We start from the raw sequence: 15,472 nt of genomic DNA on the forward strand, positions 1-15,472 counted from the left end.
ACAAAGAGATGAAAGACAAACAACTAAATAGTTGAAAATGCAAAATACATCCAGAGAATTAAGATATATTGTCAATGGTACATATTATATAATTCGTGGAATTTGTATCTATGATCCATCTTTATTAATTTTTGTTTTGTGATTATTAATAACATATACAATATAGCCCAAAAAATGGTCCAAGTCTTTGCAGGAAAGCACAATATTATTCCCTCGTGATTTCATGGGAATAATTAAATCATATTTCAAGTAAAGTTGACTGAGTTGATGAAATATTACATTATTCTTTAATTAATGTACGTATCTAATTATATATGCACCGGCCAAAAGGAATGTCAATTGCTGGTGTGCATTAAAAAAATTCTATTGATGTTTCTCAGAAACAGCCATTTCTAATTGCTGGTGTGCATTACGGATCCTTGAGACTTTTCTAATTAACAATATATAAACAAAATCGTATATAATTAGCAATACATATCTAGCACGGGTGACAACTAGAAGCTAAATTATTCATAGGTGAAATTGGGTATATATTTACTCTTCAAAACTTCACTATTTGAAAATTTTCTCGTCTAAATTATAATTCAGGATATTTATTCATTAAAAACACAATACATCAGTCTAGACAAGATTACAGTGTAAAACAAACCGTTATATATGCCGAGAATAGGATAAACATCTACAACAATCTTAGAGGTAATATGTAACTTTGATTTTCTTTTTAGATTATAATTCGAAAAGGATAATTATGAGAATACTAGTATTTGTCTCTTGGCTTGAGCTTCTTTCAAGATGCTTGCGACAAATCACCGAGTTGAAATTCTCGATGTGGCTATAGAATCCACGACCAATTATTTATGTGAAAACTATAAAATATTGGTATGTATGGATGCATGCTGATACAATTATCAAAAGAGTAACATGGATACAAGTCTCAAATTAATATTAATCAACGTATCCTTCATTCCTTCGTAAGTCCTAACCAAAGTAGGCATTTCCTTCAATCATAGGTGGAGGTTGAATTAACGAAGTACGTAAAAGATTTGCACTTCGAAATATAGTTCTGATTGACATAAGATATCAATAGCTAAGAGTTGCATAGGGATGCAATTAACAAAGGGTTGCTCACCTAAAATAACTTCTTAGGTGATTGGTTTAGTGTTTTCTTCATAATTTGTTTTTACAAAATGTTAATTGGAGTTCTTGCCAGTTACTTTGATTATGATTTAGAGTTTATTACTATAATTTATCTAATTATAGTTTTCCAATTCAAGTCCTCAACTCTCCGAACGAACTACTACTAAATAAAACTCAAAGAACAAGTCGATCAAAATCAACCAATATATAAAACAAAAACAAAGCCAACTATTTGCTCCTAGGGCATTACACCGGAAATTTTTATTCATAAGAAATAAAATAAATAAAATATTAAAAATAAGAAAGTTTACTGGAGAATTCTAAAAATAAGAAGGCAACGTTACGTGGGACTCAAAATAACCACGCATCTCACTTCAAAAAAAGAAAAAAAAATATATATATATATATATATAAGTGGGACATCAAATGAGAACAAATCAGCAAAAAAAAAATCCAAAAGTGGGAGTCCAAATAAGACAAGCAATTGGAAAAGATAAAAAAAAAAAAAAATCTAATGTGGGACTCCAAATCCTACCAAAGACCCGAATTTTTTTTAAGTCTTGTCGCTCTCTCTATCTTCCTCCAAAATGCTTCTCAAAACAGTGACAAGGCTGCCCTCAAAATGCTCCTTTTTATTTTGAAGTTACTCTGGCTACTCCTCATAACGCTCCTTTTTATTTTGAAATGGTTTAAATAAAGGCCTATGTTAGGATTTAGGGACTATAATGACTTAAATTTATTGCATATTTTTAGCAGAATACGTTTAATACTTGAAGTTTTGGTAGGATTTGTTGGGATGGGTATAGATCAGGGTATGATTTGGAGTCCCACTTTGGAGTTTTGGTAGGATTTGGAGACCTAGAATTTTATTTATTTTATATTTTTCTGGTTGTTTGTCTTATTTGGAGTCCTACTTTTAGAATTTTTTTTCCGGATTTTGTTTTTATTTGGAGTCCCACTTTTTTTTTTTTTTTTGGCATGAGGTGCGTGTTTATTTGGTGTCTCTACGGGACTCCAAATCGTAACATTGCCTTCTTATTCTTAGAATTCTCAAGTAACCTTTCTTATTTTTAATATTTTATTTTATTTATTTCTTATGAATAAAAATTTCAGGCATAACACTATCATGAGTATAGCAATTAATAAATCCTAGCCGACCAAAACCAACGTACAATATTGAGTAAAATTAATTCTTTATCCAATTTCGAATAAAACATTTTATTAAGGGTGTTTTATTAAACTTAAAAAACCTATTTATGTAATTAAAGTTGTATTTCTGAAAATGGGACACAAATTGTTGTGAATGAGCCATTGTTTTATACAACTACAATGAAAATCGTGACCGCAATCTATCCTCCCTAGTTCGTCTCCTTCAACATATTCATCCTGAAACGATTCCAAAAAACAAGAAATATCAAATTATTTAATATTAATTAATCCCTTTCAAAAATTTAGATACAAATTAAGCTCCAAAATTTAATAAATCCTTTCCATCCATGTACTGCACATATAATCAGTAGGGAAAAGGTTGCTTAGCACACCCAAAAAAATTAGAATTTTGCTTTTTTAGGTCAATGCTTTCTTTGTCAAATGTCAAACATTGCACGGTCTTTATCTGGTAAAAGAAAAAAAGAATAATTTGAATTTGACAAAAACGAAGAAAAAATAAATAAAGAAACATAACAAAAATCTCACATCATAACTAGACAAGGTATCTCTCCTGGCCACATGCATCGCATCCACACGGGCCCCCACCTCCCTCCCCTTCCTCCAAATCTCCGACGATGACAAATTCAACTCCCTCGTCAACTGATCGGCTTCAATCGATTTTCAATAAATCTAAAAAAATAGTAAAAAATTTCCAAAAAATATAAAATTTGGTCTCCAAGCACATATTAATATGGAGAACAAGATGAACAGTTTGGATCGGTCATTTGGACTTTGAATCCAGTGATTTGTAGTCCAATGCACAAAAATGCCTGTGCATTATAATGTATGGTAACCTTACTCTCTCTCTCTTTATATATATATTCAATTATGTATTACTCTCATGTAAATAATTAGCATATTTGGGCTTAAACCTTTACAGTTTGTATATGTTAGTTTTATAGTTTACGGTCTCAGTTTTACAATATTGTTGGAACTACAAGTTGACTCGTGTAGTTGGTGTCACACCGGATCAAAAGGAGAATATCAAGATTCTTACCAAAATCGAATTCTTGCTGGAATTGAATGATCCTGCTGAAATTAAATCAATTATTACCATAATTAGTTGATTGAATATCGTCCACCATATAGGCTGATTTACTACCAAAACTTTGTACCAGGGGTAATCTTACCAAAGTCGTGTGCAGCTCCAAAACTGTCTATAAAAACCAAGTAACCCTCTGTTTTAAATTGCTTGAGTATTGGGTGAGTTGTAACCAGAAATTATTATGAAATAAAAAGTGTGTGTGTGTGTGTTGATCCGTGGAGTGCGCTATAGGCGATACCACGTTAAAATCTCTGTGTTCGCTTGATCAATTTTCTGTGATGATGTTATAATTTTGTCAAATATTCATGTTTTATTTCACTTTTCAATATCCATATATATAAATATTAAAAATTTAAGAAAATAAAATAAAATTATGAAAAAATATATATTTTTTTAAATCTAAAAAAATTAATTTTGAATTTTTTTTTTCGCATAATTTCAGATGTTATTTAGAAATAAATGCATGTTTGAGAAGTGGTCCATTTTGAAATCTTCTAGAAGTTGTCCCTCTAAAAGTACAACAAGTGGTCCCGGTGTAACTACATGCAGTTTGGCAAGTTGTGCAAGCTGCAAACGGTTAGCAACAAATTCAGGATCACTTGCAAGAGTCACTGGTTGTTAGAATTTTGAATTACTTATTATATAGGATTTGTTATTGAAGTATACAGAATATTATTGTAAAATTGAACAACACATTTAAAACCAGAGATGTGCGGGATGTACATGCGAAACAAGAATATTATGGTAAAATTGAAGATGCTTTAGAAGTCCTCTTCTAGTGTTCTTGAGCATCTTATGGATACTCGGAAACAACTTATAGAGCACTGGTATCCGTTTTTTTAATTCCTATATTATTATTTTTTAAAAAGAAAATTAGGTATTTCCATCGATTTTCATTCAGAAAATTTTATTCCCCGAGATATATAGTGATTTTTGTTTTCATGCGTTGTCACAGCACGAGGGGTGGTTGTGTTGAGTTTTGAATTTCGTCCTTAATAGAAAGAAGTTCCCGTGAGATGGCCTTTTCATAGACTTTTTATACTCGAACTAAGAAAATGCTTTGATTTCTCTCGACGGGCTTGTGATTATGATGAATCCTGAATGCATCTTCCCTTTACACACTTATTGGATGGAAGTTTTTCGGATCTGTGTATAATGTGTCGTGTATGATTAACGTTTTTGTGGTAGCGCAAAACCGAGCTAGTAAGAACGTGACTCATTTTCTTCATTAAATTATAGGACAAAAGTCCTACGTTGAGTTGAATTTTGCTCCTCTTTGAGTGATGTATTAGTTGAACTAGCTAGTGTCCTTGTAAATCTCCTGATCAGACCGTGTCAATATTTAATACAAGTTTTTAATTATGACGGTTCCCAATATATTGCAGCTAGATTCTAAATATATAATAGCTATGCAAATAGCAATATTATAGCAAAAACCATTTCAAATAATTGAAATATTGTACAAACATTTGTCAGGAAAAATAATTACTACATTCAAATTGAAATCATACCAACAATGGAATTCAAAGTTCAAAGATGCGATAGAAAAAAAAAAAAAAAAAAAACAACAACAAAGTTCCCAGTACTTTGCATTTTTCTAAATATTTGGAACGAGATCTTTTCGGAAAAGACGTCCAAGCCTGTATCTAACCATTAATAGGGGCCATTCACCAATGATCTTGGAGATGAATGGAAGGATGGTGCAGAATACTAGTATTGGAATTGCAAGCCACAAGTTGTTGGGAGCAATGACTGTGAACAAACCGGTAGCAAATGCAACTGCAGTAGCCTCATAAGCACACCACATGAGCACCCTCGTTGTTTTCCTGTAATTCAACAAGAAATCCAAATCCTCCCATGTGGCCAAAATGCAGAGAAATGCGACAGCAAGGGATGAACACATTGCTATGGTGTCAGAGATGAGGAACAACTGGAATGTTATTTTCCTTACAAAAACGGGTAGTCCGGCATGGGTGGGATCAGGACTGAATCCTCCTGGCAAGGAAAAAGCAGCAGCAAAAGTTATAGTAGCGAGAAGGGCAGCAACCAGAGAGGTGTTGGAAGTGTATTTTTTTGTAAGTGATTTGACCTCCTTAATTGCCGCCTTCTTGTTCAATTTTTTTGCCTCATCTCCTATTTCATGTTTCCAGGTGGAGGGAATTTCATTTGACAACAATGTGAACGTCTCATTCTGTGACAGCCAAAAAAAAAAAAAAAACACTAGCTATATCATGGTTGGAATTAAGGAAATGTACAAATTTAATACTAATTAAATTTAAGTGTTTTGGGTAACAACCTAAAAATTAATTAACTTACCCATTTCAAAGTCTTCCAAAATTCGTGCTGATGATAGACTGTGTTAACTGCAGTACTCGCGGATTTATCTACAGCAGTATAATCCTGTCCTTTATGGGCTAGTAAAGAACGAACAAGCTTCGGGTCACACTGCATAGCAGCACGATGCAGGGGACGCATGCCATTGTTGTTGGCTTGGTTAATTTGCCTATGAACCTGGGATGTTTTGAGTATGTAGTCAAAAGAATCTAGTTTCTCAAAATTAATAGCATGCATGAGTGCATTATCTCCATTTATGTCAAGAGCATAAATAGAGTCAGGGCATACGCTCATGATCTCTTTGGCAATGGACACAAATCCTTTTTGCACTGCTATAATAAATGGTGTCAGTCTTTCCGTCTTGATATATGCCAAATTAGGATCATATTCTAAGAATAACTTGACCAGCTCGAGATTGTTCTGAAATATAGCTCCATGCAGCGGATTTCTTCCAGAAGTTTCTTTGTGGTATGCTAGTTGGGGCCGTTTTTTCAACATTTGCTTAACTATACCTGATAGTACATGTAACAATAAAATTATTTCATTTAATAAGACCACCTAGAATCTATGAGAAGTGAGTTGTTCAAATGCATGGAGCGAGCAACAATACTGGCTCTAAGCCTGTCTGGATCGAGGGAAATAGCAGCTCGCTCCAGGGCTTGAGCAATGGCTGGGAGAAGTGGTGAGACAACGGGTGGAGGTGGATTTGGGACTCTCAAGTAGAGGCAATAGTGACGTATAGAATTGGTGAGGGAGTTGGGAGGTGAACTTAGTGGTGGGGTTGCTGTTGTGCTTCATAGAGTTCTTAATTAATTCTCAAAATTAAATGAGTAGTTTTGAGTTTGAACAAATATTTTGAGTCAAATTTGGCTAGTTCAGAAGCTCAGAATAATGGTTTTCATAAATGATGTATATTAGAACATAACTACAAACAAATTTCATAAGAAATCACTAATTAATTAGGACAAAAAATAACATTCACATAATTAGCTTATAAGTAATGAACCTGGGTGGTTGAAATTCACAGCAGCATGTAGAGCTGACTCTTTATCTGGGCCATCAACTGCCGATGATGGGATTTCTAACAATCGCGCTACAACATCAGAATATCCTCTGCGTGCTGCCATGTACATCGGTGACTCACCAATGTTGGTAACTTGCTCAGCCAATCGTGGCTCTTTCATCAAGAGCTTTAATGCAAACTCCTGAAAGCCATTCCGCATGGCATGATGCAATGCATTTTCTTTGCATCTATCAACCATCAAGAGCATGCGGTTGAACCCTTCCTCCAAATCGTCATGCTGCATATAATGTGATGCAACAGTGAAGATTTCGGTAGCCAATGGAAGGTTAGCCGCCATAAGAGCAGTTATCAGTGGGGTCTCTCCATCAATGTTGGTGCCGGAGAAGAGAGAAGGGTCTTTGGACCAGACCTTCCTTGCAAATTCGTCATAGCCGAGCATGGCAGAAATGTGAAGTAAGTTGTTTTTGTAAGGAGTGGTAGAGAGAAGGATATCAGGGTTGGCATCAATCAAGTTGATGCAGAGGTTGACATCACCTTCAGCGCATGCCTTGAGGAGCTGTCGTAGTTGTGGGTCCATTGTGATGACAGGTGGGCTGGAAGAGGAAGCTGAGCTAGCTGAATTGCTCATGCTTTCTTGCTTGCTTATTTAGTTGCCTTAATTGGGTATTGATCTTGAGAAAATAAAATGGATTTATATAATTAACTCGACAAATTAAGAATTGAGAATATATATAATAGATGGGCTGAATAGCTGATGGTTGCTTGCTTGTTTGCTTAGTTGCCTTAAATAGGATACTTCCCAGTGAAAGATATAAAATAAAGATTTATACAACTCGACAAGTTAAGAATATTGAACTCTCATGAGATTGCCAGTGGGCTCAATCATTACTTCCCTTTTTGTTTAGATTGCTTACGTTAAGCTGAGGTTTTTGAATACTTTTGCTTTTTTAAATTGAATTCTTTTCTTTTTTAATTTGTTTAGGTTAAGCCGAGGTCTTTGAATACTTTTTATTTCTAAATTGAATTGATGCTTTTTCTTTTGAGGCCTTTGAATGCTTTATCTTTTTTGTTTTAATATGCGTCGGTCCAGTAAATATGCTTTATCTTTTTTGTTTTAGAGACTGGTACCCTTTCATATATAATTGCAACCCATTCAAGATTAACTGGATCACGAAAATAATTTCCAAAAGATTAATTTTCTTAATTATTTGAATTCGAAAGTTGACCCCAACTTTAATTTAATTCAAAAATTCATTCAAATTTTCCAAGCTTACTTTTCGTCTCACTTACAACAAATAAAGAGATATGATAAGACAACAAATCAAGGAATGCTGATGCCATAAATGGAAGGCAAATTAATTGTGCCAAAATATATAACATAGCGTTTTCAGAAAAAAAAAATTGTGCCAAAAATAATGGGAAATTAATTTTACAAAAAATGGTTCGTAAATTGTACGAAAAGTGCCAAAATTCTGGAGAATATACCAAACTAGTGGCAAAAATTGTACCAAATTTGACATAAATAATGCGAAATTGTACTAACGGTTTTGTTAACTAAGTGACAAAAAATAATATCTGATTTTACCAAAATGGTCCGTTAATAGTACCGAAATTATTCCAAATTAAATGTGTTAAAATTCCCGAAGCCACTCTAAATTGCACCAAAGGTTTTGACAAAATAGTGCTGAAAATTAATGCAAATTTTACCAAACCGTAGAATAAGTAATCAGCCGGAATGTTTTGATACCATGGCAATTTAATGACAGTTGGCCCAATCATTACATGCATACTTAAAGGGGAATATGGACATGAAAGCAACAAGGAAGGTATTCAATTCCATATTTGAACCGATGAGACTATTTGTATAGGTCCACTCACTCCAAAATTAGTTTGGATTGGTAAAATCTGTACCGATTCAAACTTTAGGTAGAATATGTGTCGATCACTCTACTCATAAAAAATAAGCTGTACTTATTTTGTTTCTCTCTCTTTTATTTTGATATTTTCTAGGGATGAAAAATTCTCCATGCAGCTAATTTTTTTTTTTTTTTTGAGTGGAACAGCTAATATTTTATAATGCAAGATTTCACCGTTAGATAAAAAATTCTCCATGCAGATAAAAATTGTTTCATCAGTACAGCCCATTTAAGCCCGTGTCCAGACCCTGTAATTTTTCGTATTATGTATGTTTTTGAGATGTGACGGTAGCACAGTTAGTTATGAGAAAAAGTTCTAAGGCTATTATTATCTAAAACTCGAAAGTTCGAGCCCTGCTTACAATTTTGCAATTTCTGCGAATCTTTCCCAAAAAAAAGTACGTATGTTTTTTCTATGATGATCGGATTTGACGGATAGTACAAATTTCATTGATTAAACAATTGATTTGAAAGTTGTATAATTAACATTAATTAATCAACAAGAAAATACAAATACAAAACACACCATATCCCACCTATATCAATAATGTAATGAAAGCTTTTGTTAAAAATGTTAAAATAATAAAAAAAAATGAAACATTATTCATGCAATGGTATACATGTCCTAGCGTAGAATGAGATCCGAACCGTTTATTTTAAAAAAAATCATTCAGCTGAGAATTTAGATCCAATCACTCCGTTCTCCTTTGCAGCTGTGGGTTTCTGGATGAGTTGGCAAGTTGTACTTCGATGAGATTATTTTTCCTCGCTCGACTTATTTGCCAACAAAATAACCATGTAAAAGAAATACATCCAGCATATCCTATACAAGGTTGCGCTTGATTGATTTGTTAAATGATAGCCCAACGTAAGTTGACCTTTTAAATATCGGCTCACAAAGTTATGGGCCCATGACCTGTTGTAGACAAACAGAAAAAAAAAACGTTATGGGCCCATGGCCTGTTCTTAAATATCAGCCCAGTAAGAAGACTTAGACGACCAAACATAACTATATACGAATATTTAGCACGTAATGCATGGTAAAGTGACCCTCCAAATTATATCAAGCAAGGTGTTTCCTACCCAATCTTATTAAATGCGGTTTTCATGCGGTATGCAGAAGGCTATCGCATACCACATATACAGTATGCGGCTGCATATGCAGATTTTAATGTGGAATATATACGGATTTAGTGCCTAGTGTACCTATATATATAAAATTATAAATGTTTTCATAGTTCATACACGTAAATTAGGAAAAAAAAAGACGTATCCATGCATTTGAAAATGGAGAATAAAAGAACATAAATTAAAGAAACAAACGAAAAAAAAGGAAAAAAAGAAGAAGAAAGAAATGGTTATAACTGTCAGTGTACATGGCGTGGGCCAATTTTTCTTTTTGAGGATTATAATATAGTCATTCCATTAATAATTTTGTAACAAGACTACTTTAAAATTTCAAAATTTTCAAAAATAACTACCCAGAACAACTTTAAAATTCTGTAAATAGATGTGTAAAAAAATCAAACAAAAATTTCAAATTGTTATCAATTTTTTTTATAATTTCTTTCAAAAAAAAAAATTTTTTTTCAATTTTTTTCCCAAATATCCTTTTAGATGCTATTTTCAATTATTTTGAATTTGGTAAACGTTATTACCACATTACTCTGTATATAGTTTCGTTGAATCTTATAAACCGGTAAATTTTTTTTATTTTATTTTATTTTTCAAATATGCATCTAAATGCTACTTTCAATTGTTTTAAATTATGTAAACCTAGTCACATAACTCTGTAGACAATTTCTTTGAATATTGTAAAGCGGTAAAAAAGTATCAAATTTATTTTAAAATTTGCATCTAGATGCTACTTTCAATTGTTTTGAATTTATAAACCTTATCATATAACTATGTAGATAGTTTCGTTGAATATTGTAAGCTGGTAAAAAATATTCAAATTTTTTTAAAATTTTTTGTTTTGCTAAATTCTGCATCTATATACTTCTTTCAATTATTTTGAATTTTGTAAATCTATCACATAACTTTGTAAACTTAAGTGTTAAATTATGTAAACTTAAATTGTAATTTGTGAATTTTATCTTTCTTGATGTGTTGCATCCAAAAACTATAATTTTAGGTTTTGAATTATGTAAACCATACTGTAAACGTATCACATAAATCATGTATCATATAAATCATGTTGATAATGTGCCAACCTCAGTCAAGAATTCTGTAAACCTAATGCATGAATTATGTAAACCATATGCATGAATTATGTAAACCTAATGTATGATTTCTAAAAATTCAAAATGATTTCAAAATTTTGTAAACCTCAGTCAAGAATTATGTAAACCTTTTTTTATTTTTTGAGATCCAAGAATTATGTAAACCTAATGCAAAAATAATGTAAACCTCAGTCATCAATTGAGTATGAACACCATGCCACTGAGCAGGTATCAATTATCGAAGTTCATGTTAATTTGATGAGTATTCGTCTGACGCATTATCAGACCACGATGCGGTCGCACCTGTTCGTGAGCTACAATGCTTGCACCCGGGTGTATGGAACAGCATGTTCTTCTGCTTATCTCTTCTCGTTGGATGAAGCAGCTGCTGTTCAGATTAAATGTCCCGATTTATTTGTCTATAACATAAAAAAAATTCAGAAATCCAAACATAACATCATTTTAAAAAAATTCGTAATGTTTGACAATGTTGATAAAAACACGTAATAATACTAACTGATCGTATCCAAAGATGTGAACAACATCAAACAATAATAAACCGAACTAATATAACATAATACCCCACAAAATACTAAGTCATACATAAGATAAACAAAACGGAACAACAAAAACAAACATCTAAACAGCAAATACTGACATGGCGTGAATCTTTGCATATGTCGTCGATCTCTGAGTGGCAAAGTGCTATCGTCGGGCAGCTCCTCCTGGGTGATTTCTGGGTGGGTACATCACTTGCGTTTGTGTCCCAAAAAAGTATTGTGCCAGATCGTCAACCTTCTGACTATACGATCCATCTGATTCATACGGCGGTGGTGCCAGATCCTCATAACTGAACCAAGTCGGTGTGTCATATGTACTGGGAATGTCCTCATAACTTAACAAGTCTTCTAATAATATATATACGTAGAACTATTTAAATTAACTGAAACCTGTTTTTGCCACTAGTGCTTGCATGGGCTCCCCAACGGCTTTCCTGAGTATCAGTTCTGCTAGTGCGGGCTCTTTCATGGCTTCCCTGAGTATCAGTTCTGCTAGTGTATGCTCTCCCATGGCTTCCCTGAGTATCAGTTCTGCTAGTGTGGGCTCTCCCATGGCTTCCCTGAGTATCATGCAGACTTCTGCTAGCATGAGCACTCCGATGGCTTCCCTGAGTATTATGTGGTGGTAAGACGGTGGCCACACTTCTTGACATGCTTTTCAAACTGAGCAAAACAAAGACTGCCTTTCAATTGTGTATTGTAGCTAGAACTAATTGTGGATTTTTTTTTATGACATAAAGGAAAAATTAATTATATTGATTAAAACCTGTTTATATTGCTTCTGCTACCAAGGACTGTCATTGCACTTCCCTGAGATGGAGGCGGAGGTAGACTTTTATGTTGTGGGAGTAACACATACAAAAAAATATGGACGTCAATCATATAAAATTTCACAAAAAGTTAATTTTATAGTACCCATAGCATTTTATATTAAAATATAAAGCAAAATTATATCTAAACATGGAGATTTTGAAAATAAATAGAAGTCAATTGATTATAATTAAGTGAATGTACATCTGCCTCTGTTGACCATAATTCTCGGCATGTTTATATTTAACTTAATTTTAAGTCATGGTTTTGAAAATCGGCCAACACCGAGTCAACTCGGTATCAGCGAGACCGGCCCGAGTTTCTCCCGAGTCTCGTGACTATGCAATTTTTTGAGCAAAAATCGGATGAACAATGCTTGACTTGGCCGAGTCAAGCCGAGTTAGACCGAGCTGAGCCGAGTTAGACCAAGTTATCTCGGTTGGACGAGTTAAATACAAAAGATTGATAAAATCAAGGTTAAATCGAAATAATTGGCCGAATTTTCACTCATTCTCTCGTCTCTGGAGCAAAAGTTTTTGTTTTTGTAACTCAAATCGAACCAATTTTGTATTTTTGGCAAGACAATAGAAGAATTTGGGGGAGTCGCTGTTTTGAAAGGGGCAGTCGCGTTTCACAGAGGAGGTTTATAAAATTTTGAATAGTCTTGGTGCACATATGGTGTATGGTTTTGTATTGAAAATATAGCTTGGTTTATTGTGAACCGTCCAGACCGGTTATTAAATAGAGAAGTTGTTTCGCAATGTAGATTGTAACATACTAGTTTTCTAATACTTGAAAATATTATTTTGATAAGAAGTCAAACTCGTAATCGAAGGAATTATTATTACGATATAACATGTTTAAACTCTCCTTAAAGTACTGTAAATTTATTTTGAACAATTATTTGGGAAAATTTAATTTCAAGGTGATATAAGATATTAGATAGATCGCCAATTTCTTGAAATGTTTTATAATTTGTCTAACAATATATTAATTTGAATTAAGATTTATTTTCAAAAATATGCATTATTGGAATTTTAGTACTTTATTAATCAATTTCTTTGCTATATATATAAAGGCATAGTCTAAATGAACCCATCATTTTGAATAATTAAATTGTTGTTGAATTTCATTTATATTATAAAAGTGTAAGAGGGACACGTGTTAACCACTTACAATATGATTACTCAATATTTCAATTATGCCACTCACCTAACTCCATTATTTTTTTTCCCGTATTATGTTTTTGTCCCTCCTCTTCTTATTCTTTTTGTCTCCAAATTAATCATCTCTCATATTTGATTATTTTTCTTGTTAACTCCGCCAACTCAATCCCTTCCACCTACACGCCATCATACCCTCACCATGTTGTACATTTCAATCTCCATTGATGTTGCCACTAGAAATTGGAAAGAATATGAAGGGATCTGGAAATGACATAACAACCAAAGCATGCAAAATAATAGAAGGTGTGTGCTCAAATTCCTTGTCACTTATTTCAAGTTCTTGGCATAGTTCACTCTTCTTAATTATTCCTTTGCTTGATTTAAAGTTTGGTTGCCCCTTAAATAGCACTTCCTTATTTTTGGCCATGTACACTTGAATTTGAGATTATTGTTGGGATGCTTGAGATTAATTGTTCAAAACCATACAAAGAGTCTTTAGTTCGAATCTAATCAAGCTTTAGTCCAAATTTGGGAAATATAGTAGGATTGGTATTATGAAAATTGCTACTCCATTAGAAAATTTAAGTAGTTTAGGTGCATCCAAATTAATTTGGAGAAAAAGAAGTGAATAATTATTTTTCTTAAAAGCTTGATTTCATTCATATTTTACCTTTGCAAGATGTGTCCACGAAATTATTTTCTGACCAGAAGTTAACCAAAGAGAGAGTCGGTGATATATTGTTGTATTGCAATTGACATCTTTTATGTCCTTTACTGAGGCTCAATTAGGAATTTCGCAAGTTCTGTCGGTAATGGTTAACTAAATCGATAGAGGGCTTTATTGGGCTACTAAATTGATCTCATTAAGTCGGCATAGGCATAGACCCTGCATGGATGGATCAAGAAGTATCGTCGGACTGTCCATACAGTAGCAACACGCTGATTATATCGTCCCGAAATTGCCAAGGTGCGGATTTCGAGTTATTCTCAGATTCCTCGAACTAATTTTATTATTGTTGTTTTCTTGTCAATTCCATTGCTTGTTGTTGTGGATTGCTTATTTGCTTGATTATTAATTAGTCGTAATTAAGTTCTTGAATGGTGCTGAAATTTACAAAGTGATAGCTAAATTATAATTAGTACTTGGTTGCATGTTGATTGCTTGATCATTATGATTTAATTGTGGGATTATTTGGTTAGTATTGTCAATTTGGTTGCTTGATTTGGTACGTATGGTAGTGGTACTTGGATAATGCATAAGATTACATGAACCATGAAAGTGTCATAATAAATGGAGATTATAATTAGTGACCCATGCAATACTTGGTCCCTTAATTGTAAACCAAATCGGTGTGTATAGTGACACTTTAGACAAGTATGTGGTAATTTGAACATGTATACATAAGCCTCAAGTATGGTATTTGACTATTTCTATATTGATTTATGGGATTAGAGAATGGCATGATTGAATAATTTGGTTTATTATTATTTGAAATGTGATTTGGTTTGCTTGGTTGCTATTGTTCTGATAATTGCTTGTTGATTTCTAATTGTTTGTCTTACTATAGATCTTTGTTGAAGTTTTGAATTGTTTGTGTGATAAGAATTGCATGACATGCATGTGTGCTACAAAACATGAGTCTAACAAATATACTTGGGTTGAAAAGTAAGCATGATTATTTGATCCTTGTGCTGAATGCATTCTTTCATTTTATATTTGCATGCATGAGCATACTTTTATTTTGAAATGAAAGCTTGACATGATTTGGAAAATAATGATTTGAAATATGATATTGTGAACTGTGTTAAAGAACCAGATGTCTGAAACCTAACGATCATGTATGCGCCCTATTCGGGGTAAGCGTGTAATTTTTGTTATGTAGGCGCTGAACTTGTAGCGCATAACATAAATTGCATAGGCGCCATATTCGGGGTAAGCGTATAATTTTTGTTATGTAGGCGCTGAACTTGTAGCGCATAACATAAATTGCATAGGCGCCATATTCGTGGTAGCGCATGACTCGGTTATGTAGGCGATGTACTTGTAGC

The 15,472-nt window shown here is 33.2% G+C and overlaps 1 protein-coding gene across 1 annotated transcript; it reads right to left on the minus strand.

Moving 5' to 3' along the window:
• Positions 1-4,968: 4,968 nt before the first annotated feature.
• Positions 4,969-7,348, minus strand: LOC144546090 (uncharacterized). Its single transcript, XM_078294622.1, has 4 exons — positions 6,732-7,348; positions 6,336-6,509; positions 5,708-6,237; positions 4,969-5,582 (listed from the first exon to the last, which is right to left on the minus strand). Exons 1-4 carry the CDS (start codon positions 7,324-7,326, stop codon positions 4,989-4,991), a joined length of 1,893 nt encoding a protein of 630 aa, XP_078150748.1. The 5' UTR covers positions 7,327-7,348; the 3' UTR covers positions 4,969-4,988.
• Between the last annotated feature and the right edge of the window lie 8,124 nt (positions 7,349-15,472).

Source organism: Carex rostrata, chromosome 29 (assembly GCF_964058835.1).
Source record: "Carex rostrata chromosome 29, lpCarRost1.2, whole genome shotgun sequence".
NCBI lineage: Eukaryota > Viridiplantae > Streptophyta > Magnoliopsida > Poales > Cyperaceae > Carex > Carex rostrata.

Excerpts from the sequence above, each read along its gene's own strand:
- LOC144546090 (XM_078294622.1), bottom strand. The coding sequence starts at position 7,326 with ATGGACCCACAACTACGACAGCTCCTCAAGGCATGCGCTGAAGGTGAT. Across the intron at positions 6,510-6,731 it reads TGTGAATTTCAACCACCCAG|CAACCCCACCACTAAGTTCA; the intron begins GTTCATTACTTA and ends GAAGCACAACAG. Across the intron at positions 6,238-6,335 it reads TCCAGACAGGCTTAGAGCCA|GTATAGTTAAGCAAATGTTG; the intron begins GTATTGTTGCTC and ends ATGTACTATCAG.